Genomic DNA, 26153 nt, shown 5'->3' on the forward strand with positions numbered 1-26153 from the left:
AGGAAATATCACTAAATTCCTTTACCTTTGGAGAAATGACAGAGATTAGTTAAACTGCCAATACAAAATTAAGCACAATTATTTTATTTTTTGTTTCCCATTATATAGTTATTGACGCATGCGAGACCAGCAATGGTGGCTGTTCTGTCAAAGCAGAGTGTAGAAGAACTACTCCAGGAAACAGAGTATGTGTTTGTACAGCTGGATACACTGGAGATGGAATAGTCTGCCTTGGTAAGTGATCACTAGATCAGGACACTTGTCATAAGACAGGGAAGTGGTACAGTGATGTCTCCACAATGTACGTACTGTGTATGTCAATACTGCATGGTGTCCACTGTGTATGAGATGGATCCCCAAAGATATATTTCTCTACACACACACACACACACACTCCCTTACCTTGGGACAAATTATAAGACACTTTAAAAGGAAATTCAAAATTCAAGTATCTCCAAAACAAAACGAATCCAATGAAATCATAACAGTGAATTGCCCTTTGGATCCAAGAGTCCTAACATTCAGGTCACTGCTTGAAAGGAGTACTTTTGGCACCTTAGAGACCAACAAATTTATTTGAGCATAAGCTTTCGTGAGCTACAGCTCACTTCATCAGATGCATTCCTATGAAGTGAGCTGTAGCTCATGAAAGCTTATGCTCAAATAAATTTGTTAGTCTCTAAGGTGCCACAAGTCCTCCTTTTCTTTTTGCGAATACAGACTAACACGGCTGCTACGCTGAAACCTGCTTGAAAGGGCTGATGCAAAGCCCACTGAAGTCAAAGACTCCCACCGATTTCAGTGGACGCTTTGGATCAGGCCTTAGGCCTTATACCCATCCAAGGAAAAGGTAAAAGACTAGCGCCTGGTCTACACTAGGAAATTAGGTCACTATAACTACATCGCTCAGGGGTGTGAAAAATCCACACTCCTGAGAGATGTAGTTAAACCGACCTAACACCTGCTGTAGACAGTGCTATGTCAACAGGAGAATTCTCCTGTCAACATAGTTACCACCTATCAGGGAGCTGGAGTCCTTCCTACGCTGACGGGAGAACCTTCCCATCACCATAGGGAGTGTCTACACTGAAGCACTCCATCTTTTTACATGTAGACAAGCCTTTACTATATTAAACTTCACTGTGAACCATTCTAAAAGCAATATTGTCTGCATGTTTCCAGCTCTTGCTGAGAAAGATGAAAGATACTTACAAGGAGGGCATTAGGTAGCAATGAGAATCAGTCTAAATGAATCACATTTGTCCATAGGTGCTGAGTTTCTAATCTGTGAGGGGGTGCTCCCCACAGCTCCACCCAGGCCCCACCCCTATTCCACTCCTTCCCCCACCCTGCTTCTTCCCACCCCGATCCCACCTCTTCCTGCCCTGCCTCTTCCCCACCCAGTTCTGCCCCCTCCCCCAAGCGCACTGTGCCCTCTCTTCTCCCCTCATCCTCCCCAGCGCCTCCTGCATGCCATGAAACAGCTGATCACGGCAGGCGGTAGGCACTGGACGGGGGAGGTGCTGATCGGCGGGGCCCGCCAGCAGGCACTGGGCGTTGACAGTGGGGCTGCCGGTGGGTGCTCAGTACCCACCATTTTTTTCCTGTGGTTGCTCCAGCCCCGAAGCACCCACGGAGTCGGCACCTATGCATTTGTCACAAGCCTGCATTCCTAGTACATGTTACTTTAGCTAATCAGTGAAGTGAGAATTTGTAAATCACTGAGTTTTCTCCAATTGTTTTTGTTTTATAAAGAAATCAACCCTTGCTTAGAGAACAACGGTGGATGCGATAGAAATGCAGAATGCACTCAGACTGGACCCAATGAGGTAAGTTATGTGTCATCACAGTTAAAAAGGCCGAGTGTGGTCACTCCGAGCTAGGGCTGGCTGAAAAATTTCCAACTGAACTTTTTTTCTCTGTTCTTTTCTTCTTTTTGGACAGAAAATTGGGTTTTCAACTAAACGACATTTGTGGGAAGTGTTTGCCTTCCTCACCATTTTTCAATTTTTCCTTAGAAACCAAAAACCGGAAAAATGTTGGCCAAAACCATTTTTTTGTTTTGTTTTTTGACCCTATTTTTTTCATTTTTTTCAAAGTTTTCAGCTGAAAACTGGGGGGGGGGCTGAAAATGAAATTCTCTTAATTTCTGTCAAAATTTTCTGCAGAAAAATCCCCACTTTCCAACCAGCTCTGCTCCCAGTGTATAACAGATTCATGCATAAGCAGATAAAAACAAGTGCTGTGTTAACTCTGCAATCAATGTGCAATAAGTTTTACACCAGTAATTACCACTGCTTTCACATGACTAGAAGTTTAGCTATAACTGAAGTACTTATTACTACCCTTCTACTTTCATACTTTACTGTTATCGCTATGGGCTGGACGGTAGTTCTACAATCCAGCCTGCATAGCTGTGCTTCCCTGGGAGCAGGGCAAGAAAAAGACAGTGACTGGGAATAACAATCTGGTTCCTGCTTCCCCTTAACTTCCCTCTTGGAGCAATCTGCATCCTTTGGCTGACACAGATTACTTCCCCTTTGCCTCAGCCAGGGGTGCAACCAGAATTTTCCTAAGGAGGGAGCCCAGAGCTCTCCCTCCCTGGCCTTTGCACCTAGATCCATGCTCTCCCCACTGCACCCAGCTCTACACACACTGTCCTCCTGCCACCCACTCCCAGCCCTGCGCTCTTCCCCTTACATTGCCCCACCCCAGCTCTGAGCTCTCCCCACTGCATCCGGCTCAACACACAGTCCCTGCCTGCTGACCCACACTCAGCCCCCCACTTCCCTCCCCACATTGCCCTGCCCCCCAAATCCAAGCTCTCCCCCTGCACCCAGCCCTGTGGTCTCCCCACCCCGCACCTAACTCCAAGCTCTTCCCCAGAGAGCCAGCCAGGCTGGAAAGCACCATCGCCACCAGGCGCCAGACAATTCTGGGACATCCAGACCAGACCCCCATCCCCTTCTGCGTCTCCACTTCCACAGGAAGCACCAAAAGCCTGGATCCAACCCTCCCACCCTCGTGGGGACTGGGAGTTCCCTGTGACCCCTGCTTCTCTCCTCCCCAGAGGATGAGGGTGCCCAGTGCCCAGCAATGTCAGGAGAACTGCAAAGGTGGAGGTGGGGGACCAAGTAGCACACGGGGTTGCAGTACCACTCAGATCTGGCCTGGCTATCCCTCCACCAGGACAGACGGGTAGCTGGGCCAAATATCCAGCTCCGGTCAGGAGCCATGTGGACAGGCCCAGCCTCAGTTCTCATGTACGGGATGGCACGTTGGGTGAGGGGAGCATGGTGCCAAAGCTCTGCCCACCTGTACAGGAGGGGGTGTAACCGCCCAGCAGTGGCTACCCTCTACTCTTCACAATCACTGGCAATGCTGGTAGCCTCCCCAAAGGGGCTCCTTACACTGCCTTTCTCCCCTGTACAGGTGTGCAGGAAGGCTCACCACTGACCCCTAGGAAGTACTATTTTTTATTCATATAATTTCTACAAACTCCTATAACTAGAGGGCTAACTACATGCCTGAATTGCTTGTGCTTCCCCAAAGAGCCTGGTGATTTATCAATGTATTTTAGAATGCAGATACACTGAATATCCTGTCATTACACTGCGATTGCTTGGTAGTTTTGCTTTCTGACGCACCAGCTACCTCCAAAAGAATAACTGCAGAGTAATGCCAGCATCAGTATAGTGTAGTTAAATGGCCCTAGATTCTCAAATGACATGCATAAAGCGTGCAGTGTAGTTGTAGCCATGTCGGTCCCAAGATATGAGAGAGACAAGGTGGAGGAGGTAATATGTGTTCTTCGACCAACTCCTGTTGGCGAAAGAGACAAGCTTTCGAGCTACCCAGAGCTCTTCCTCGGGTCCTGGAGAAGACCTGAAGCAGAGCTCTGTGTAGATCAAAAGCTTGTCTCTCTGACCAACAGGAGCTGGTCCAATAAAAGATACTGCCTCCCCCACCTTGTCATGCTTGAAATCTGACCTTTAAAGAGAAAATAAGTAATTTCCTTTAGCCGTGTTAACCTTCCAGCTGTGTGATAATTGTGGGTATCAAAAAGCATAAGCCCAGTGTAACTACACTGAAAGATGCACATGACGCTGCTGAGTAAGATGCTGGCAGTAGCGACACAAGGACACATTTGTTAATGTGCTTTTGCGGGAGTATTTCACCACCCCAAAAATGTCCCCACAAAAGTGTCCTGGTTCTTTATGCTGAAAACATGGTCACCTTCTTTAATGATTTAAATAATACAGCTAAAAGGATGGGGAGATGAGTTGTGTTTTCAGCTGATATCTGAAATGAGCTACACTGTCAGAGGTGAGATAAAGAGAGGGCATTTCTGATGCCCTCAGTTGCAGAGGAGAAGCGAGAAAGGATCATGGAGCTATGACACCTTGCATCAGCTGAGGATCTGCCCTAAAGAGATGATGCGCTTGTAGCGTGAAAAATGGTAAATTACAAAATGGATGTTAAGATCAAATGGGATTTTGAGTTCTTTTCTCTCCTCATTTTACCATGCAGATCAGTATAGCCAATAAAAATAAATAAAATCAAAAGGTACTACACAACCAAGTTCCATATGTTTCTGTGTTAATATGGATCCTTTCTTCTCCTGGTAGGCCGTGTGTAATTGTTTGAAAGGATATTCAGGAGATGGTAAAACATGCACATACATCAATCTGTGTTTATCGGTGAGTATCATTTTACAGGAAACTATATTCTCATCATAAAATTTTTTTTATATAACACCAATATGCTTTTAGTTTGGTCTGCATGCAAGACTAGCTTAGAAATGTGTAGAATAGCCCATCTGGACCTGATTCAGGAAAGCATGTAAGCATATGCTTAAGATATAGCTAACAGCACTTAACCATGTGCTAAACTTTAAGCTTATGCTTAGATGTTTTACTGAATTGGCCCCAAATATGGAACAGTCTAGTTTTTAGGCTGTGCTCAAGATTTAAAAAAAAAAACCTTAAATCAAATCCTGGGGGGAGATACTGTTTTTTTGTGGTTAAAGGCAAGGAGTAATTTTCATTATTTCTGTACAGATTTTTCAGTGTTGCTGGAATTAGTTAAAATTTAAAAATCCATTCGATAAATTACTCACAGTTTCTGAAGTACCTACAAACTTCTAAGGTTTTAGAAGTGAATGCAGTTTCTAAGAAAGACCAAATAAAATAGCCAAGTTCCAATGATAACGTGAAAATTCTTCTCTGATGCCAGTCTCACTGATCATTCCAAGATGACAAATCAAATCTCACAACTCCATTCCTGTCAGCTCATCTGCTCCCAGGATAATGTATTATGGGCCAGATTCTCCAGTCTGCTAAGTGGCCTGAAAATGGCACAATGTGGCCGTAAAGTAGCGAGATGGCAGGTAGAGAATTCCCCCTATGCAGTGGAACTCTTCACTGGTGTTAACTCTGGTGCATCCCTCAGTGTAAGAGGGAGAAGAGGGCACGCTGAGTGTGTTCTGGGAGCAGGGTGGAAGGGGGACAGGGAGATGGGGGGGGCATGGTAGAGCAGAGCTCCACTATGCTTGAACCTCCACTGGTGTAAGTTTCCTCAGGTAATTTAGGGCTCTCCCTGTGCATGTGTCATCAGGGAACCACAACCCTGTGCTCAGATGGTTTGGAGAACCAAACCCTCTGTCTTTGGAACTACTCATGTGTAGAGAGTTGGCACAAGCTCTAGGCACCAGTTGGCTCCCATATGACTCCTAGCCTTGGTGCTGGCCCTCTGCACAAGGTTGAATTTTACTCAACGGGCCCAATCCCATACTTCTGACACAGGCAAAACTCCCGTTCACATTGAGACCAAATATGGAGTGTAGGATCGAGCCCTCTGATGCATACAAGCACTTGCTCATTGGTCTCAGATGAAAAGCCCTCAACATTCAAAAGCTGCCTCCCTGTGATCACAGGCTAAGGATGGCTGATGCATTTCACTGTCCTGTGCACATTGATCTTTCGTCTCCAGAGAATGGTGACAAGTAGTCATCATCCCTTGACCTGGCAACAGTCTGTCACTGGATTCTTTTCCAAAGGTTGCCCAGATGAAATAGCGAACAAATGTAAATTAAAAGTCAGGGGAGGGAATGTTGTTCAGATTTATGAGCTACTGCATATGGTTTTGTGTGAGCTTCATTCTGACAGCTTCTCTTCCACTTCACTGGCTGCAATGCTATTAAAAGAATGTTTTTACAGAAGGTTGCCTTTTGTCAACATTGTGCAGCATGCTAATCTGACTGTAATATAGCCAAGTGCTCCATGGCAAAGCTACACAGAGAGCTCTGAATAAACTCAGTTCCCTGTCCAACAATCCAGCTAGATCTACCCAAATAAACAGCACACAAATCCAAACCTCACTACATAGGGTGAGAACTATGGTAGGGCCCATCCCGACTAGACCCCTGGTGGTAGTTCAAGAAGGACCCCCGAATACCACTGAGAGTGGGAGGTCAGACGAAGTGGAAGTGGGCGCCCATGTGACTGGCATCTGAGTTTTAGAAATGAGCGTGTGAAAAGAAAATGGGCTACATTTCTCATTTGGCAGCATTCCCTGGTTTGTTTTGAAGAGATGTTTCCCCTTGTCCACAAGTAAACCGGTTTGCAGTCTGAAGATCTGATTATCCAGTAGTCACCAATTCTGGGTTGGCTCAGTGGGTGTAACAAGGGCTGGGAACAGCCAGATCTCCCCTCTGGGGAATTCCCCTGACAAAGGGAGCTCCCAAGAGATGGAAAGCCAGATTAAGAGACCTATGGGAGACGGGAATGAGTTGGAGGAAGGACACGTGTGGCAGTTCTTTGCTCCAGCTATTCTGGGCTACCAGACACATAAGGAGTAAACTAGAGCAGCCTCTGCAACCCAGAATCCCAGAGCCACTTTTGGCTCCCTTCCCTCTCAGGATGTACCTCCTAAGAAGTGCAGCTCAGAATCATAGCCCAGGAGTCCATGATGAGGCCTGCATGGAAATCTTTTGGGTAGCACTATACAATAGCCAGTTACATCACACTGAACTGAGAAGCTAGCAAGCGGGTGTTAAAGAAACTGGCAGTGTGCTTTGCTTTAAGTGTCAATAACTATCTTTACATTAATCTTGAATGCTTTTTTACTATTCATAAGAAAGAGACTATTTCCCTCTGTTGGAAGTCTGAGCAAATGAGCTGAAATTATTTTGTAAAGACAAATACACCAACTAATTTGATTTTGTCTGATGTTCCTAATCTTACAAGAATAACGGTGGCTGCAGTAAATCTGCAATCTGCAATGACACTGAGCTGACAGAGAGGACCTGCACCTGCAAACCTGATTACGTTGGGGATGGATTTAAATGCCGAGGCAACATCTACCAGGTAAAACATTATGTGTGTTCACTGTTATTGAATATTTTTCAAAGAGTTATGTAAAACAGTGGCAACTCTTAAAACCACGCCAGTTTTGCATAGATAAATAGGTACAGCTACCCAAGTATTTCCTAGGTATGTCCTGCAGTAGCTATAGGGAATACTGCAAATGCTGAAGTAAATTTATGTATTTATCTAACGGAGAAGTGGCACCTTTTAAAGAGCAATAGCTGCTGCACATCAGATAGCTTGTTAAGAAGCAGTGGCATAAGCATGGGACTAGGGTTGAGGAACTTATGAGTTCTAGTCTCTCTTTTGCCAATGAATTTCAGTATAAATCATATAGGACTAAATTTTCCAAAGTGCCCACTAATTTTGGATACTTGGGCTTTGGGTGTCCAATCTGAGACACATAGGATGGCTTTGTTTTCAGAAATGCTGAGCACCTACTACTCCAAGTGAAGTGACCAGGAGCTTCAGGTGCTTGGTGCTTCTGAAAGGGCCAGATTCCACTTGGCCCTTCATGGATGAACAGTGGAAGGGGAAAGAGGTGCAAGGAGCCTTCTGCTCCTTCGTACAGTCCATATGAAGGCCAGGCAGAACGGCAGAACCTGCACCCTGGAGAGTGCACAGCTGGCTCCTTCCCTTCTTGCACAAATGATAGAAGGGCCAGAACTGAAAGGGAGGAAAAGGTTTCCTCTGATAGCCAGAAAGACCTCAGAGTTTATATCTTATTAACTCTTCAGCCCCTAGCCCAGGACCTGATTATTACCCTTTAAACAAGGATTGTCCTGAAGATGTCCCTCCCTTACTTTTTATTACTGAAGAATTATGTCCTGAAGAATAATTCCCTCCCTTACTTTTTATTACTTCTCCAAAGACATGGAGGAATGGTTATGTCTCCTCTTAGTTGTCGGTTCTCTAGGTTGTATGTGTTCATTTCTCTTAACCTCTTCTTCATATGTCATACTTCCTAAAACTTTTTGCAGTTTTGCTTGCCTTTTGGGTTTTCCCCAGTTTAACAAAGTTCTGTTGCATAAAGCCCAGAACCACATGCAGAATTCTTCATGTGGTCGCGTCAATGCCATATAGAAATTTATCTCCCTAGTCCCATAAGTGTTACCTCTGGACAAGATTTTCAAAAAAGACTAGTGCGTTTGAGGGCCCAACCTGAGACACCTTAAAGGGACCAGATTTTCAGAGAGCGTTCTGACCTGCCTTCTGAAAATCAGACCTCTCTGAAGTGTCTCAGGTGAGGTCCCCAGAATCACTAGTCACTTTTATAAAGTTTGGTTTCTGTATATAACTTTCAATATACCATGTACTTTGTGCCGCAGCAGCAAAATGCATGTTCCGTGACAAGCTGTAATCTTCAATATTGACAATCGAGCCCTGGTTTTGTCTCTCTGGGTCTCTATAATAAGACTAGAACTATAATATGAGGAAACGGAGTGACTTGACACCTAGCTGGCACTGCAAGGAACGTGGATGCTGCTATTCTTCGATTCTCACAACTGCTTTCTGATAGACTGGCAAGATAACACATGCCACAAGCCAGATAAGAGCTACAGTGAGAGGTCAGCTGACAAGCTGTATCAATGCAGGCGATTATTGTATCATCTAGACCAAAAAGTTCCCTTTCTAGTACCAGGCATGTTCCTTCTCTGAGGGCGGCATTCATTAATATTCTTCAGACACAATTCTGAATTCTAAATTCTAAATTCACACAATTCAATATAAAAGTGCTTTTACTCTTGGTTGCAGGAGCTTCTTAAGGATTCCAATACTACTCATTTTTATTTCCATCTCAAGGTAAGAAAATTCTTGAACGTTTTTTGTGCCACAACATCTCTGGCCCTAATCTCACAAGGTAATCAGGACTGGAGTTGGTCAACTTTTACTTATGTTGGAGACCCACAGGAAACCTAGAGTGTTGCATGTAATAGTGCTCGTTATTCAATAAGTGGCACTTTCCCCTCTGAGTCAGTACTGCTACGATGGCTTTGAGGCTGGAGGGACCATGCACCAGTGCCCTTTAGATCAGACCCAAAACTGAAGCCCTTCCCATCCACAGACAGAGATCCCATGGCACATTTCTCCCAATTCTGATGTGGGTAACTACATTCGGTTGATCTAGTTCCCGTTGCATTTGACATGGTATTTTTCACCGCCTCTCTAAAATGTGGCGGTGTGTTGCTGTGTGCTTCTAAACAGCTGCTCTGTGCCTCCCGCAGTTCTAACTACATTTCAGAGGACGGTGATTCCTTTGTGTAGGCATATGTAGCGAGGCAGTGTGGAACAATGGATAGGGCAGGAAACCTGAGTTCTAGTCCCAGCTCTGCTCTGTGTCCTTGGAAAAGTTTCTGTGTCTTTGTTTCTCCTCCACCCTTTAGATTGTAAGTGTTTCTGTACAGGGATTCTCTCTTGCTATATGTTTGTCCAACACCTACAGCAATGGGCTGTAGGTTTCTAACCATAAGATTGTACATAAGCATATGGAGATATAGATAGATAGGTAGATAGATAGATATGTGTGTGTGTGTGACTATGAAAACACTTTGGGTTCCTTCAAGATGAAAGGTTTTAACCACTCTCCCTGCAAAGCTTGTAACCTTTCTGCTTCCATATTAATCGCTACTGAGCACAGCTTTCTCTCTTACTTTCAAGCACTACTTGTCCATTGTTATAAAGGAAGGCAGCACATGAGAGACAGAAGGAGAGCTCTGTGCCCTTAAGTAGCAGCAGAGGAAGCTGGGGGAGAGTATGGTGAGGCAAATTTTGCAGAGAGACCTCTTTAAATCCTGTAAGACTGAAGGAGTTTGGAGGGCATCTTCCCCATCGGAACAGAGTGTTTCCCTCACTCTTACATTACTTGTGGTGGGATGGGAGAAGGGAATGCACTGTGAGGCAGATGGCAGCAAGGAACAGAGCTGTGGGCAGCCACAGAGGTCAGTCTAGAGGCCTTGCCTACAGTAAGGGGCCTGGTTCCCTGTATGGGATCCAGTCTAATTCTGCCCAGTGTATGAAACTGTGTGCATTAATGAATGATCTTTGCTTTGTTCTTTTAAACTTTCCAGGCCCTTGCTCTCAAAGATATTGCAGGTTCTGGTCCTTTCACTGTGTTTGCACCCAATACAGAAGCATTTAACAGTGAACCAAAAGTAAGTAAGAAAAAGGCAATGAACTTTGGGTGAGTCAGCAGGGAGCTTTTGGATCTGTATGTTATTCTGTCCTTGCCTTTGAACTCCTCCAATTCCTGCCCTAGATTAAAGACTGGATTCTCAATGGAGTGATGCCCCAAATCCTTAGGTACCATATGGTGGGCTGTGCCGGACTTCTCTATAATGACCTGACAACAATTACCAATGTCACCTCACTCCAGGGGGACCCCATCCAGGTCACTTTCTCACAGGTAACAAGATAGCCAAGGTAAAATTGTTAGAATAATAAACTGACCATTTTCATTTGTCATTTTTAAAATTAGAATGTTCCTTTTCCTCCTAAAAATAATAAATAGTATTTAAAATAAGAATTGTCTATTGCTGATTGCTTTCACAAATGCCACCCTCTCTATTTGCCCCGCTAAGGGTGCAGTCTTGCAGTCCTTGCTCATGTGAGTAATTTTTACTCACATGAGTAGCACCATTGATTTTCGTAGGACTACTTGTGTGACTGAGGGTTGCAGGATCAAGCCCTAAATTACTAAAACTGGAGCCCTATTTGTTGCAAGTCTATTGCAAGCAGTGAGTTGGCCTCTCACGGTAAAGAGTTTTCATTTCAGCATTTCCCTGCTGCACATTTCCATAGAAAACACTTTTTTTGTTTACCTTTTCAGAATTCTGTGTACCTGAATACCAAGGCTAAGATTATATTCAGCGATACTGTCAGCACAAATGGTGTGATACACATCATAGATAAAATCCTACTTCCACAACACATGCAGGAATTCCCTAAGGGGCAATCGGGGACTGAGCAGGTACGTACCTCATTCCTGTAGCATTCTGCCAGTCTAATCTGGAATGTTTCTTGCCAATTACCATTTGGCATAGTAGTTACAACCAAAGCATTGGCATTATAAAGCCCCTACACTGAATGATTAGCATAGTTTTACAGTGTTGTATATTTAAAATTCTTTAGAATCATTCCTACATTAAATTTATATTAAAGATGTTCTTCTTTGTAAAGACCTTTAAGGTGGCTTTGATTTCACAGTGACAAGTGAACTACAAGATCAAACATGCCAAATACCTTCTTACTAAATCTATATCCAATTTATTTCCCAGACAAGACAAGTAAGCCCATTTAATATTCTTATCTTTCTAGGAAAGCCTTAAAATGGTTGCAGCCAAACAAGGATACATCATGTTCAGCAACTTGCTAGAGGTAAGAGAATCCAGGAGGCAATGACCATTTGGCACAGTTTTGTGAAATTGGCACACAGCCTGAGTGATGGGGCTGTGTACAGTGTGGAATGGGGCACAGGCTCCCTCCCCACAAGCTATGGAGGAGCCCCTGCAATCAGTTCTCTCGCCTTCCACATGGGAGAATGGCAGACAGGTCTGAGCACTCATGGGTCCCTAAGAGCCATCCCCTCCCTGCTCTTTAATCCATCTTGTGTGCTAAAACTTTTTGGCCCGGATTTGTAAAAATGGGCTCCTAAGCTCAGAGATAGGCACGTAAATAAATGGCCTGGTCCCTAGTAAGAGTTGCTGGGTGGTCAGCACTTTTGAAAATCAGCTTCAGAATAGACTTAGAAACCTAAATGTAGACACCCACTTTTTAAAATCTTTGCTTTGTGCCCAGGAAGGCAAAAATACAGGCCATTTACTAGGAAGGCTATGATCCATTCAGCATCCTCGCTGCTGGGCCAATTCACTCCTAGCTACAGTACATGTTTCTCAGAGTTTATCCTTTACAGTGGGTGTAATTTTACGGTAAGAAAAAAAATCACTCATTTTTTCTATGTTGCAGAATGCCGGTTTGATGAGTGTAATCAATGATCCTCTTCATAAACCAGTCACCTTGTTCTGGCCTACTGATGAAGCTCTCAGAGCTCTGCCTAAGGAACAGCAGGATTTCCTGTTTAAAAAATCTAACAAGGCCAAACTGGTGCAATATCTGAGATTCCATGTCATCAGAGATGCTAAGGTGCTTTCAAACAATTCCTGATTTGTTTAGAAGAAGCATTGCTAAAACTGTTCTCCAACACCAAATCTTCCCACTCTGTGTATTTCTTTCACAGATTTTAGCCTGTGAGCTCCCCAGCTCCAATTCTCTGAAGACCCTTCAAGGTTCTGATCTCAGTGTAAAATGTGGGGATAACAACAACTCTATTGTAAGTGTTTAACATACGAGCACATTGGGAATCCTCATGGAATGTACTATTTAATAACATAGGCCTTGATACGACATTGGGAACCACTAGTGCAAATCCCTCTATGCCTATGCAGAGCCTCCCTAAGGAATTAACAACCCTGGAATTAATGGTGCTCCACATATGCATAGTGGTCCACATTAGCATATCCCCGTGCAAGAGTAGAGGCTTAGAAAACAGATCCACAGGTTTGTGATTTGCCTTACAGGTACAGTGGCTTATTGAAGAATAATTTTCTTTATCATAAGGGAGTAGTCTCTCTAAATAACTGGCTGGCACATACCTCAAAAGAGAAATACCACCATGCCTCAGGCCCAGATCCTCAAATGTAGCTGAGTTCAATGGGAGTTAGGTGCCTAAATACCTTTGAGGATGTAGGCCTTCGCAGGTAACACAACAAAATATAAAATGAGCTCACACAAAGTGAAGTTGACTCTGGGAGAAGAGCCCTAAGTGTACGATGTACAGTATGGGCTACATTTTAGCACTAAGGACTTGCAAATTATTATTGCCTAGATCAGTGGTTCCCAAACTAGTTCCGCCGCTTGTGCAGGGAAAGCCCTTGGCAGGACGGGACGGTTTGTTTACCTGCCACGTCTGCAGGTTTGGCTAATTGCAGCTCCCAGTGGCCGCGGTTCGCCACTTCAGGCCAATGGGGACTGCGGGAAATGGTGTGGGCCAAGTGGCCGCCTCTTCCAGCAGCTCCTATTGGCCTGGAGCGGCGAACCGAGGCCACTGGGAGCGGCGAACCGCGGCCACTGGGAGCCACGATCGGCCGAACCTGCGGACGCGGCAGGTAAACAAACCGGCCCGGCCCACCAGGGGCTTTCCCTGAACAAGCAGCGGAACAAGTCTGGGAACCACTGGCCTAGATACAAACCTGTACAAAATCTGTTGGGCAAACTGCATGGTTTGTGTGTGTGAGCACCTGTTTGCACTCAGGTGCACTGACTTGCAGGTAGCTGTTTCTGAACATTTGGCCTTATGTGTATATGCACTGAATAAGGAGACTCCGTGACTGTTATGAAGGAGCACTCTGCATACTCTTGTGGGGGAGGGGATTCATGGGTGATGGCATCTGCCTACCATTCCCTCTGGCACCATGGGGGGCATGGCAAACTGGGTCACCCCCACCTTAGAGACAGGGGTTTGCATGCGTAAGCCCAGTGGGAAATGCTGTTATCCCATCTGGAAATGATATGCAATTTTACTTTGTAAGAGAGAGAACTGACTTCAAAGGAAGATTTATATTCTTACTAATTCCTGAACAGGAACTGCACATGGACTGAACCAAGCATCCAGTGAAGCAGGCTCCTTATTTTGTGTGATTGTCTTCTTGCCTCTCTCTCAGGGTGACCTCTTTCTGAATGACAGGAGGTGTAGGATAGTGCAGCGGTACCTGGAGTTTGATGGTGGCATCGCTTACGGGATTGACTGCATGTTAATGGACCCCACCCTTGGCGGGCGATGTGACAATTTTATCACTGCAGATTTCTCGGTCAGTCAGTCCTTCAGTTCAGTTCTGTGACCCTTGGGGAAATGTGAAATGTAGGCCAAATCCTGGCCGCACTGAAGTCAATGGCAAACCTTCCATTGATTCCAATGCAGTTAGGATTTGGCTGCAGGTCTGAAACTGTTTAAAGTGCTACTTTGGATTTGTCTGGTGGGAAGCCTAGGGTGGATCTTGACTAACTAAAATAAAGTATCGGGGGCAGCCGTGTTAGTCTGTATCCACAAAAACAACAAGGAGTCCAGTGGCACCTTAAAGACTAACAGATTTATTTGGGCATAAGCTTTCGTGGGTAAAAAACCCACTTCTTCAGAAAGGTGAGGTATGGTGCCTAAAAGATACACTAAGGTCCACCTGCAACTACGGTAAGGAAAAGGGCAAGGTTAGGTTGGGATTAGCTAAAACATGTTAGCTAACCCTGACCTAATTTCAGCCACTTCTCCTAGTCTAGACAAACCCTTTATGGACAAATATGACTATGAACAGAGTGCAAAAATTAATTCTCTTTGAAGCCTTTTGAATAATGCATGTTGAGAGGGCCAAATAAAGTTACTACCTCTAAGAGGATGATGCTATTACTGGCTAATGCTGTCTGCCTTCACAGAAACATGTAAAAGTCTATTATAATACATCTACATGTGTATTATCATAACACAAAGGGGATTTTTTTCCTGACCCTAGATGGTGATCCCTATAAGCAGGAGGATTGTTAGTGCTTATTTTTAGCTTAACTGGTATGTCTGTGGATGCTTCTGCTCTTTGTATAAATATCTATATCTAGAAACTCTCATACTCACAAGGTGCACATTTACTATGTTGATGAGGGCCATATCAGTTTCTAAAGAGAAATACAATATGGCCAAAAAAACACTAGTGGTTTTGAGTCCTCAGCTTGAGTCACCTTAAAGGGGATTGCTTAGGGTGGGTCCCCAGCACTTTCTAAAATCAGGTGTCTTAAAGCATCTCAAATTGGACATCCAAATCGGAGACACCCCAAATCCATCGTCACTTTTGCCAGTGTAGGCCTATGTACAAATAGATAAATACATCTCCCCCTCTTACCTATTTAGCTTAATAGCAAATTTGCACTTCCAGAACTATGCTACTGTGAAATTTCATTTCTCTTTCATTTCGTTAAATTGACTTAATGTACCTGTTTTGTTGTCATTTTCCTTTACTTTTTCCCCTCTGTTATCTCTTTTGGAAAGCTCCTATAACTTATATAAGTAATGAAATTGGATGTTTTTAAAAGTAGTCTTCTCTGGTCATTAATTTTAACTGCGTATGTAAAAGTAGACACTTTTCTGGTGCTTTCGAACAGCTTTTTGTTGTTGTTATTTTTAAATATGTTTTTCCCTTTCTACAACAGGGAGATTGTGTTGGCTGTTACAATAACCCTAAATGCCCTACAGCGACTAAACCAAAGGTAATAGTACCTTTTTAAGGCAGTCTAATCGACAGGCTTCCGTGCACTGCACAATAATAAACTAAAAAGAACACACACTTTCAAAGAACAGTAGAGCTGTGAGCAATGAAATCACTTGTTTAAATGGAACAATAAAATCCCAGTCCTCCTGGAGTCAGTAGTGGGTTACAGATCTGATACACAGTGAGTGCTTCCATTGGCTTCTGTGGGTTCTGGATTAGGCCCTGTCACATCAGCCTTTCCCCATTAAGAATTCTGATCAAATCCTATTAGGTCAGAAGTGACAGAGAGTTTGGTGGTCTCACCCTCGCACATACTGCACACCAAAAATTCACTTCATGCTTCTGTACATGCGGCAGGTTGTGTTATAGTGAGCAGAGTGGACCTACAAGCTAGAGGAGAGTGGCAGGGTCAAAGTGCATGGTCAGCATTCTGTCTGGCATTAGCTACTGTAGGAACCTTAAACATTTACCAGCACTAAATTTATCTACAGACATTTTAATAATTAAAAAGAAAGAGTTTAGACTGGCATACTCTTTGTTCTCAAGTTTGTCTGCTTCTATCTACCGAATCTTCAATGAGAGCTCCAGAAAACTGGCTTGAATATTTATCCTAGTCTAAACATTACAGGCCAGATCCTCAGTTGATGCCCTAATGCAATTGATTTCATTGGAGCTGGGCCAGCATACACCAGCTGATGTTCTGGACCATGGGACCCTTCTCTTCTAGATGACTGGTTCAAATCCAGTCTAAGGAAGTAGTGACCAAAAGTTACCACCATCTGATGGCTCATGTGAAATGAATGAGGTGGTGCCAGCTCTCTTCTGATGTGTCCTCCCCCTTTATTGCTACCTGTTGGCTGTCTTAGAAGAAAGGCCATAGATTAAATGGGCAGGAAGCCTGAACTAACCTCTTTCCTCAGAGTTAACCTCATCACATCAGGGCTGAAGCATATTGAGGGAAGCTTGCACCACTACTGCTCATGCTTTGCTTTTTCTGTAGGTGGATCACTTTGATCTCCAGGGCTGTCAATTTGATCAGCTCTGCATTAAAAAAACACAGTGAGTTAAAAATAAATACACAGAACATTCAATCACCTGTGTTTTTATCCCCCTGTGTAATATTTAGGGAGGGATTCAGAAGTGTACATACCAATTCTATGGCAGGAGCCTAGATGGCTGTCGCCAGGATTGTTCGATGGTCGTGTGGATTGCAAAGTGCTGTCAAAGCTACTATGGGCGAGACTGCCAAGGTAGGATTGCCCTGATTAACCTTTGAGATCTCTCTGGGAATAGCTGCCTGACACCACAAGGTGACAAGGCAATTCATGATTGGAGATTTTTAAGAGCAGGTTAGACAAACACCTGTCAGGGATGGGCTAGATAATACTTAGTCCTGCCATGCGTGCAGGGGACTGGACTAGATGACCTCTCGAGGAGGTCCCTTCCAGTCCTGCGATTCTATAATTATATTTAATTGTTTAAAAGGAATATTGAATAAAGTCCTGCAATCATGACTATGCATGAGTCATGACAGGCTTCATGGTCTAGTGTACTGAGTATACTAGTGTGCTGACTAATAAACAGAAGCTGCTGAGATGTAATCTCAGCTCTGACAGAGATTTGCTCTATGACCAGGGATAACCTCCCTCTGTCTATGTTCCCTCTTTGTAAAACAGGGTAATACTGCAGTGAGAGTTCATGCATGCATAAGTAACATTATTATTTTCCACTCCAAATAATAACTTAAATATGCTCAAAAAGGTTCTTTTTTACATTAGCAATTTGTAAACTCCATGTTGATAAAGAAGAGTAAAATTAATGTTTTATAAAGAGTAAATATTGCTTTGTTGTGACATTGCATGGAGACATATTTCAGCCATTTGAAAAAATACAAAAGATGTGAGGACCATATCATGTGCCAGCTTCTGGGGAATGACATCAAAATGCATTAAACACATGTGCTAGAATTCACAGCTAGTTCATGAGCCTGTGTGTATCTGATATGAGTTCAAAGAGCATTAAACATTAATGGGTTGTGGGGCCCTGTTAGTTTTAACAAGTATTGACTTTGAAAACCACAGCCGTGGGGAATCACTACCAAGGCTGGTTCTGTATCATCTAACTAACTTCCCAACCTTCACTCAGCTACACCAACATGCTTGCCAAATGTCATGTGTTTTAATCCAAGCAGTTGTTGGCTTTGACTTCACCAGAGCTCTGCATGGACTCAGGGGTTCATCCACGTGGATCAGATTGCAGTCCTGGGGGCCAAGAGTCTAAATGAGTGGGCTCCAGGTTACATCCTTCAAGTAAATGAGGTTGTATGAATCCACTGTGGTCCATTAAGTGTGTATGGGGGGGATTTTCAAAAGCACCTAAGGGATTTAGGAACACATTTTATGAACTAACATTTTTGTGCTCAAAGATTTTCTAAAACCAGTTTTCTAAGAAAACAAACTTGTAAACACAAGGCAGAGCTGAACGGAACTGACTCACTGCATTTTATCCTTTCTAGCCTGCCCAGGAGGGCCAGAGACCCCGTGCAATAATCATGGTTTATGTAACGACGGATACTCAGGAACCGGAGAGTGTAAATGCAACAGTGGCTTCAATGGGACTTCATGTGAGCTGTGTTTGCCGGGAAGATATGGCTCTGATTGTACATGTATGTTTCAGCCTTATTTCTGAATTAATATCTGATTAAAATACACTATTTTTCTATATTTATTTTTGAAGCAGAAAAAATATTTTAATGTATATTCTTTGCTCTTCCATTTCAAAATTGACACGTGGCTGCCATAGCCCGCACAGTGGTTGAAGATCACTACCATGCAGAGAGCCAACACAAGGCCTCAGAGTAGGGTTTACATGGGACTTTAGTGGTACATAGGCTTGTGTTGGCCTTCTACACTGGGGTGAATTTCACCCACTCCTCCTATCAATTATACAGTTCCATTTTGCAGTAACATGAAGCAAGTTGAGGCTTCACTTCTTGCTTGATCTACAGTCCTTTTTAATCAAAATATAGCTGTCTCCCAACCCCAGCAACAGACAAGACAATAGAATGGAAACGCTGATAAAACACAAGAAATCAGAAGGATGTTTCATGGCTATTAAAGGCAACACTTTATACTTACCATATGAAAAAGAGAGTAACACAAGAGGGGAAATTAATTTGTGGAGAGGGCCAGCAGAAGGCCTATGCTCTATGGAAGTTCCTACATAATCCCTCAATTGTGGGCGTAAGTGGGACATCCTAGGTGCGTTGGCCTTGTGCATCCTCACAGGGGTAAATTTCATCCTAGATTAAAAAAATTATTCTAAGCATAAAGGCTTTAGTTGAGAGACTAAAGATAACAGAAGAGACGGGCTATTAACTCTTTCACTGTAAATTACTGTTTTCAGTCCAACACAGTTTTGTAGTAACTAGCACTAACCCATAAGGTTAGGTTACGCATGCAAAAGTTCCAGTGCTTACCCAAAGTTTATCCATTTGACATCCGTTGTATGGGAATTTGTATGTTTATGGCACTATATAAAACTATCAATCTGAACCTCAAACTCTTATGTTTACTAAAAGAAAAGCCAAAAAGGTCTTGTGGCCCTATATTCTTTTTTTTAATATACATAACTCATTTGTTTATATAAATCAAATATTAATTTACTAGGTTAAACCCTTCACAAATCAAAAGACAAAGTGTGAAATCCTGGCTCCACTGGAAGTTTTGCTGCTGATTTCTATGAGCCCAGAATTTTACCCCTAGAATCAGAACTGCTTGTAAGCCAAATCCCATGCCATTACTTTCCCACATACACAAACAACATTCCTGGCAAAGGGGTGGGTCAGCAGAACCAAAACTCCATTAAATAGCAAAACACATAAAGAACTATCAATAATAAAGATTCTTCATGAGAGACCAGCTCTATTGCTTGATACATCCACAAAGAAAGCTCTACTACTCAATGAAGAAATACTTTGTGCTTAAAGTTTCAGGGCATGGGGGTAGAGGAACATCCCCCTACTATAAAAAAAAAAAATCATCCCCATTCAGACACTTTTAGTCAGTCATGAAAAACAGCTGAGATATTTTTGAGGGTAAGAATATGTGTGAGCAGGTAACTTTTACACCTGCTTGGAGACAAAGTCAACCTACCCTGCAAATCCCAGCTTTGACCTTGTTAACAATCAAATGAACAATCAGACAACATGAAGGCCAGCCTGAGCCTGCTTCCCAGGTCTGACTGCTCATAGGGTTCCTCGTTCAGGCTGCTCAGCCCCCGCCCCTTAAATCCTCTCTCTGAGATCTCTCTGACAGAGCAACTCAACTTGCTTGTTAAAGCTTGTTAACTCTCTTTATTCCCTCTGGCTAGAGAGCCCTCCCTCCAAGTTTGACATAACTGACAGTTGTTGCATGCTAAGCCTGGTTTCCACCTATGTCTCTAAGACAGACCACTAACCCCTTCCTGCCATGGGCCTGTGTGGTTTTCTGACGTTGCTCTCGGGAAGAATTTTCCTTTCCTAATTACTATTCTGTCTATGATCAATCTACACTGATCTACATCAATCTACAATACACAGGTGGGGGTATAGCTCAGGGGTAGAGCATTTGACTGCAGATCAAGAGGTTCCTCCTGTTCAAATCCAGGTGCCCCCTTTGGGGGAGGGATAGCTCAGTGGTTTGAGCATTGGCCTACTAAACCCAGCATTGTGAATGTAATCTTTGAAGGGGCCATTTAGGGATCTGGGGCAAAAATTGGGGATTGGTCCAGCTTTGAGCAGGGGGTTGGATTAGATGACCTCCTGAGTCCCTTCCAACCCTGATATTCTATGATTCTACATTCCCTTTACAGCCTGCAACTGCAAGGCCCATGGACAATGTGATGAAGGAATCTCTGGATCAGGACAATGTTTCTGTGAAACTGGATGGACTGGTCGATTCTGTGAAACCAAACTAGGTCTGTATCTTCTCACCAGAATCTGTTGCAAAACAATAGCTTACAGCGCTCCCAGCGAGTTTAATCAAATCAGTTGTTTTAATGTGGTGGATGTAGCAAGACAGGGTTAATAATACCAGAAATCCTGCTTTGTGCAGGATAAATGGTGAAGGAGAGTATTTTGCTTTTGGTACAAGGAGGATTGAAAGCTATAAAGAAAACTATATTGTGCTACTCTATGCCATGATCTGCATGGCACACAAAAAAATTCTGCAATTCCTCTGAAGTTGGAGCTCTGTAAACCTGCTTGAGGACTGACTGCAAAATGTATCAAAGGTGTTCTCAGGATCAATTCCATCTACACACAAATTGCACTAACCCAGGGCTTAGACCCAGAGTCCCAGGCCCACATGGAGGTGAAGGATCTGACCCTGAGTCAAACCCTATTGCTCTGAAGTGTAGAGGAGCTCTACTGGACTAGTGCTGTGGGAGTTTGCCAAAAATATCCCATGGGCCAACTCTTTGTGTCCTCTGGACAGTCAAGAAGACAGTCAAGTTTTCCCACGCTGCACCACAAAAAAAGGGCTAGAGCAGCCACATTTTGGGGGGTGCCAGGGATGTGGGTGGTTGACTCAGGCCCACATAATGCAGTGTAGATGCTGGAGCCCCAGCTTGGGACCCATGATTCAACAATTCCCAACCTAGGGTTACAAATAAGTGTAGACACTCAAGCACTAGTTTAACAAGCCCAGGGTCTGCTAACTCGAGTTCTACTAATCCTGGGTTTACATTGCAGTCTACACAAGCCTATTGTGTTTGGAACCAAAGACAACTGAATGAGAGGCAGGCAGCAGCAGTGCACAGGGACTCAGCACAGAGACTCTTCATTAATGTTACTACCAGTCAAAAAGAACCTGATGTACCAGTTGCTGAGTATCGCTAATCTAGTTCCTCTCCCTGCTGTACAGCAGTAATGGTGTCTGTGTTAGATGCAGATGTCTTTGTCTACTCTGGGATTGCTCAGGTGTTGGTGAATCCATGACTCCTTTTAGCAGATTATTCTGTTGTCCTATGTGAGCAGGCAGCATGGTCTAGTGCACTGTTTCTCAACGACCAGTCCGTGGACCGGCACCAGTCCCTGAGCTCTCCCAGACACAGTTTAGGAAGGCAGCAAGCCGGTCCCCGGTATCAAAAAGGTTGAGAAATGCTGGTCTCGTGTATCAACCACAGGATGGAGAACTGAGACCAGAGAGTTCTAATCCCAGCTGTCATAATGGACTTCAACAAGTTGCTTACCCACTCTGCAGCTTTGACCTTGTCTGTAAAATAGGGATACTATTTACTGGCAATTCTGAACAATTGGGGAAAAAAATCATTTCGGGTTGAATCAAAACTGAAATTTTAGGCATTCAAGGTTTTTTTAAACAATTTCATTTCATTTAATAAAATGAAAGGAAATTGTGAAACAAAAAGTCATTTCAAATAAAAAAATCAAAGTATTTTGAAAATGTCAAAATGTTTTAATTTTTTTTTCTTTTTGTAGACTTTTTTTTAACTGAAACTATTTGGTAACACTGACAGAAATTCACAAAATGTTTTAGTGTCAGAGAATTTGCATTTTTCACTGAAAAAACGTTTTGGTCAAAAAACTTCATCCAAGCCTACCTCCCAGGGATGTTAGGAGGATTAATTAGATATTGTTTAAAAAGTGCTTTGAAAATGTAAGCACTACATGCCTGCAAAATACAATAATTGTAGATGAACATATGTTTTGAAAACTGTATTTAATATCAATTCAAACAACATCCCCTTTTATAATATCAGGCTATTACTGTAAGTGTGCTTCAGAGTAACGAAGATCATTTCACTTACAACTGATTAGCATCAAAGCATGGCCCAGTAGATAGTGCTTTGAATGAGGATTTGCATTCTGTTCCTGCACTGACCTGCTATGTGCTCTGGGACAAATCACTTCACCCTTGTTTGCCCATCTGTAAAATGGGAATAACGATGCTTACTGCCAGCATAAAGAGCTTTGAGATCTATGATAAAAAGTTCTATACAAGAGCAAGGCATTGTATTCCATGGTGATATGAATTGTCTCACAGGTTTTTAGGTAAACATGTACTGTATACAAGTTTTCCTTTGTTCTCTAGATGAGAGCACATTTTTAAAGTATAAAAAGTCATTTTCATCAGATATTTTACGTTCTTCACAGCTCTGCCGCCTGTGTGTTCACCTAATTGTTCTAGTAATGCCGTCTGCAAAGAAAAGAACATGTGTCAGTGTAAGCCGTTTTATGAAGGAGATGGAATCACGTGTACAGGTGAATTATGTACTTCTGTCCCAGACCTGAAGAAGAGCTCTGTGTAGCTCAAAAGCTTGCCTCTTTTACCAACCCGCGTTGGTCCAGTAAAAGATATTAACTCATCCACCTTGTCTCTCCCTGAACCTTAAAGGCAAACGTTGTTTTCACCTAGCCATTCACTTTAATACACAGGACTAATCAGGGTGAAATGTTAACTATCAGAGAGGGGCCTGAACCAAAACTTCCGATCTAAAGACTTTCAGTGACTTCAGTGGGAGCTGGACCAGACCACCCCTCCCAAACATCCCTGACTTTGAGACACATCACTCATCAGTCTCTGAAATAAATAAAGAGTAGTTACAGATTTTTCTTATACAGAGTGTGAGGTCAATGCGTGGTTGCAACCATTGTAATAGATGGTACTGTTTGGCCCTGGAAGGTGCAACACAGGGTGATTTCACTGGGGCTTCACATATATATGTGAGGGCAACAAGATAGCTAGCCAGCTCTATTTGGGTATGGGAGGACTTTGTGGTTTTCCAGCTCAATAATTCATTTTCAGCAATCTTTGTTTGATTACCTGAGGCAAGGAAACTCTCTGACAATATTACTTGAGAGCTAGTCAGTCGTTATTGCTGGGACACATCATCTCCTCCACAGACCCATTATGTGGAGGGTTCCTTCATCTGGTAAGGGGGCTTGGCACATTTCCCACTCTCCGTTGTATGGAGTCAGGATTGTGGAAGGAGCAGGTAGGCTGCAGGACCACGGCAAATACACACTGTCCCCCTTCCATCCCAGCAGAAGTTAGCCAGAAAAATTAGTGCATCCCCAGGTTGTAGTAACCTTTCTATAATCCACCCCCAGGTTCATTAGGAGCCACCGTGGCCTGGGTGGAGTCCTTATTAGAGTAGCTCCATCATGGTACCAAGGAGCCAAGCAGAGCCACTGGGAGGTACAGAGCATGCGTGGCTCTGGCTTCTGGAGAATCTGCCACTCTTGGGGACTGGTTTTTGATGGGGTTGAGATCAGGAGGGACTTGTCCTGCTGCCCTCTGGGACAATGCAGAGGAATCTATAATCCTCATGGAGGTTTCCTTGCAAAAATTCCCATGCTGAAGCAGGAGAGGAGGTCTGGGCCAGTCCTACTACGTTAGATAAGGGATGTGCCCAAGTCCCTGAAGAGGACTGGGGCCCCTTTTGTGCAGGACTCTCTACAAAATAGAGAGTAGCCAAAGAAGTTTACAGTCTCGTCAGCCAAAAAATGTTCCAGTTGCTTTTAAATAACTGGAGCCAGCATTTCCTTGTGAAGGCAAGACACTCTTTAAAAATACCCTAACTCACCTATTTTCTTTTTGCTTTGTAGCTGTGAATCTTTGTAAACAAAACAACGGTGGGTGTCACCAGAATTCGAAATGTACCCAAACTGGTGTGAAAGTCCTTTGTAGCTGTCAAAAAGGATACACAGGAGATGGACACACCTGCCTTCCTATCAATCCTTGCGCTGATGGGCTCAATGGTGGTTGCCATGAACATGCCCTTTGTACAATGACAGGACCTGTAAGTTGTTGAGGGGGAGGGGGATGGGGCTGGCTTTTTTGTCTTTGAAATCCTGACTAGACACCCACTCCACCTCCTAATGAAGTCAACAGGAGTCTTTCCAGTGACTTCAGTGGGAGCTGGACCAGACCACCCCTCCCAAATGTCCCTGACTTTGAGAATCATCAGTCCCAGCCTACTTTCTACATAACTTTGGTGTCCACTCAGCTTACTGGTGGAAACTGTTTATATTAGAAATGCAGTATCATGAAACTGAGGTTATTTATACTAAAGGAATGGATCCCACAGCATGTTCAAGTATTCTGCATGCATATTTTGATAACCCTCATGCTGAGTGTCTCACCCCTCCCCACATTTGGGCCTTGGCAGGTTGGAATGTATAAGATGCCTAGAGGAGATGTAAATATTCCTACAGCTAAATCTATCTTCTCAGCCTGTTTCAATCAGTGTATTATTAAATTCTTTTCATGGTTCCATATGTATTTATTTAATTTTGTTCTGAGTGGCTACCATGTATATTTATTATTATAATTCTTCAAAGCATATTCTGATCGGTTTAGGTATAAATGCTTTGGCCTTAATTCAGCAAAGCACATAAAAGTATGTACGTAAGTGTTTTGTTCAATAAGGATGAATTCTAATATGTGTGTAAGTGGTTTATTGAGTCGTAGCTTTTTTGCTAGTGGCATGTTAGCAAATGCACAGTGTGCTGTTGCGGGACTCAGCAAACGGGATACTTCCATGCATTCAGAAAATGCTATTTTAGGCTGTCATTTTTATGTTTCTAAAACATTCTGTTTGGACGTTTTTATTCTCTCTCCTACCAGGATAAACGCAAATGTGAATGTAAAAATAACTACGTTGGTGATGGGCTTGACTGCACTGTGATGCAGCTTCCAGTTGACCGTTGTTTGCAAGACAACGGGCAGTGCCATGCCGCTGCCAACTGTGCCGACCTTCACTTCCAGGGTCAGTATGCCAGATAGACTCAGAAGTAGTGTGGTATGCAGAGCTCAGGCTAGGATCCTTCAATTGGATCCCTCCAGGTGGACTCCTGTGTCCATGTCAAGTTTCACTGAAGTCAAAGGGGTTCTGCACAGATGTAGTCATTTAGGCCCCAACTGAGCAATCCATCCCTCTTCAGCAAATCACTTAAGCACACGCTTAAGTCCTGTCGAAGTAATGGGACTTATGCACATGCTTAAAGTTTAAGAATGTGCTTTAATATTTTGTGAGTTGGGACCTTTGAAAGCAACCGATTAAAATGATTCCAAATGGAAATATTACCCCACAAGTGGCTTGTTACATACTAGCTACATTTCATGAAAATTCCTCAAGGATTGCTCAAACTATTACAGAACAGTGCACTTTATGCCCAGAGAGTTAACACACCTACAGCCCTAAAGTTAAATTATTGATTGTTTACTTACAGATGCTACCGTTGGAGTCTTCCATTTGCGCTCTCCCCAAGGGCAGTACAAACTGACTTATGAAAAAGCAAAGGAGGCCTGTGCCAGGGAAGGGGCAACAATAGCTACATATAATCAGCTGTCATATGCTCAGAAGGTGACACAGTGCTGAACTTCAGTGGCAATGGACTCAGTGTGTCAGTGTGTGTGTACTGTATTTAGTGGCTCCACAAGGCTGAAACGGAACTGTGAGACTTAGCTATTTGGAAGTT

General features: G+C 43.4%; 2 protein-coding genes and 1 non-coding gene across 3 annotated transcripts in view; 2 read left to right on the forward strand and 1 right to left on the reverse strand.

Moving 5' to 3' along the window:
* Positions 1-26153, forward strand: part of STAB2 (stabilin 2) — a 136054-nt gene that overhangs the window by 97132 nt on the left and 12769 nt on the right. Inside the window, exons 42-61 of the mRNA XM_074940654.1 lie at positions 109-234; positions 1756-1829; positions 4629-4700; positions 7248-7367; positions 9123-9170; positions 10436-10519; positions 10624-10770; positions 11194-11334; positions 11682-11741; positions 12330-12506; positions 12601-12693; positions 14084-14230; positions 15612-15668; positions 16797-16920; positions 18186-18335; positions 20522-20626; positions 22824-22931; positions 24279-24472; positions 25300-25441; positions 25905-26038. Coding sequence (XP_074796755.1) covers positions 109-234; positions 1756-1829; positions 4629-4700; positions 7248-7367; positions 9123-9170; positions 10436-10519; positions 10624-10770; positions 11194-11334; positions 11682-11741; positions 12330-12506; positions 12601-12693; positions 14084-14230; positions 15612-15668; positions 16797-16920; positions 18186-18335; positions 20522-20626; positions 22824-22931; positions 24279-24472; positions 25300-25441; positions 25905-26038 — 2303 coding nt within the window. The remainder of the gene's footprint in view (positions 1-108; positions 235-1755; positions 1830-4628; positions 4701-7247; positions 7368-9122; positions 9171-10435; positions 10520-10623; positions 10771-11193; positions 11335-11681; positions 11742-12329; positions 12507-12600; positions 12694-14083; positions 14231-15611; positions 15669-16796; positions 16921-18185; positions 18336-20521; positions 20627-22823; positions 22932-24278; positions 24473-25299; positions 25442-25904; positions 26039-26153) is intronic.
* NT5DC3 (5'-nucleotidase domain containing 3) overlaps positions 1-26153 on the reverse strand; it is a 126684-nt gene that overhangs the window by 54560 nt on the left and 45971 nt on the right. The window lies entirely within an intron of this gene.
* On the forward strand, positions 20252-20325 carry TRNAC-GCA (transfer RNA cysteine (anticodon GCA)). Its single transcript has one exon. It is a non-coding gene; the product is annotated as a tRNA-Cys (tRNA).

Source organism: Natator depressus, chromosome 1 (assembly GCF_965152275.1).
Source record: "Natator depressus isolate rNatDep1 chromosome 1, rNatDep2.hap1, whole genome shotgun sequence".
NCBI lineage: Eukaryota > Metazoa > Chordata > Testudines > Cheloniidae > Natator > Natator depressus.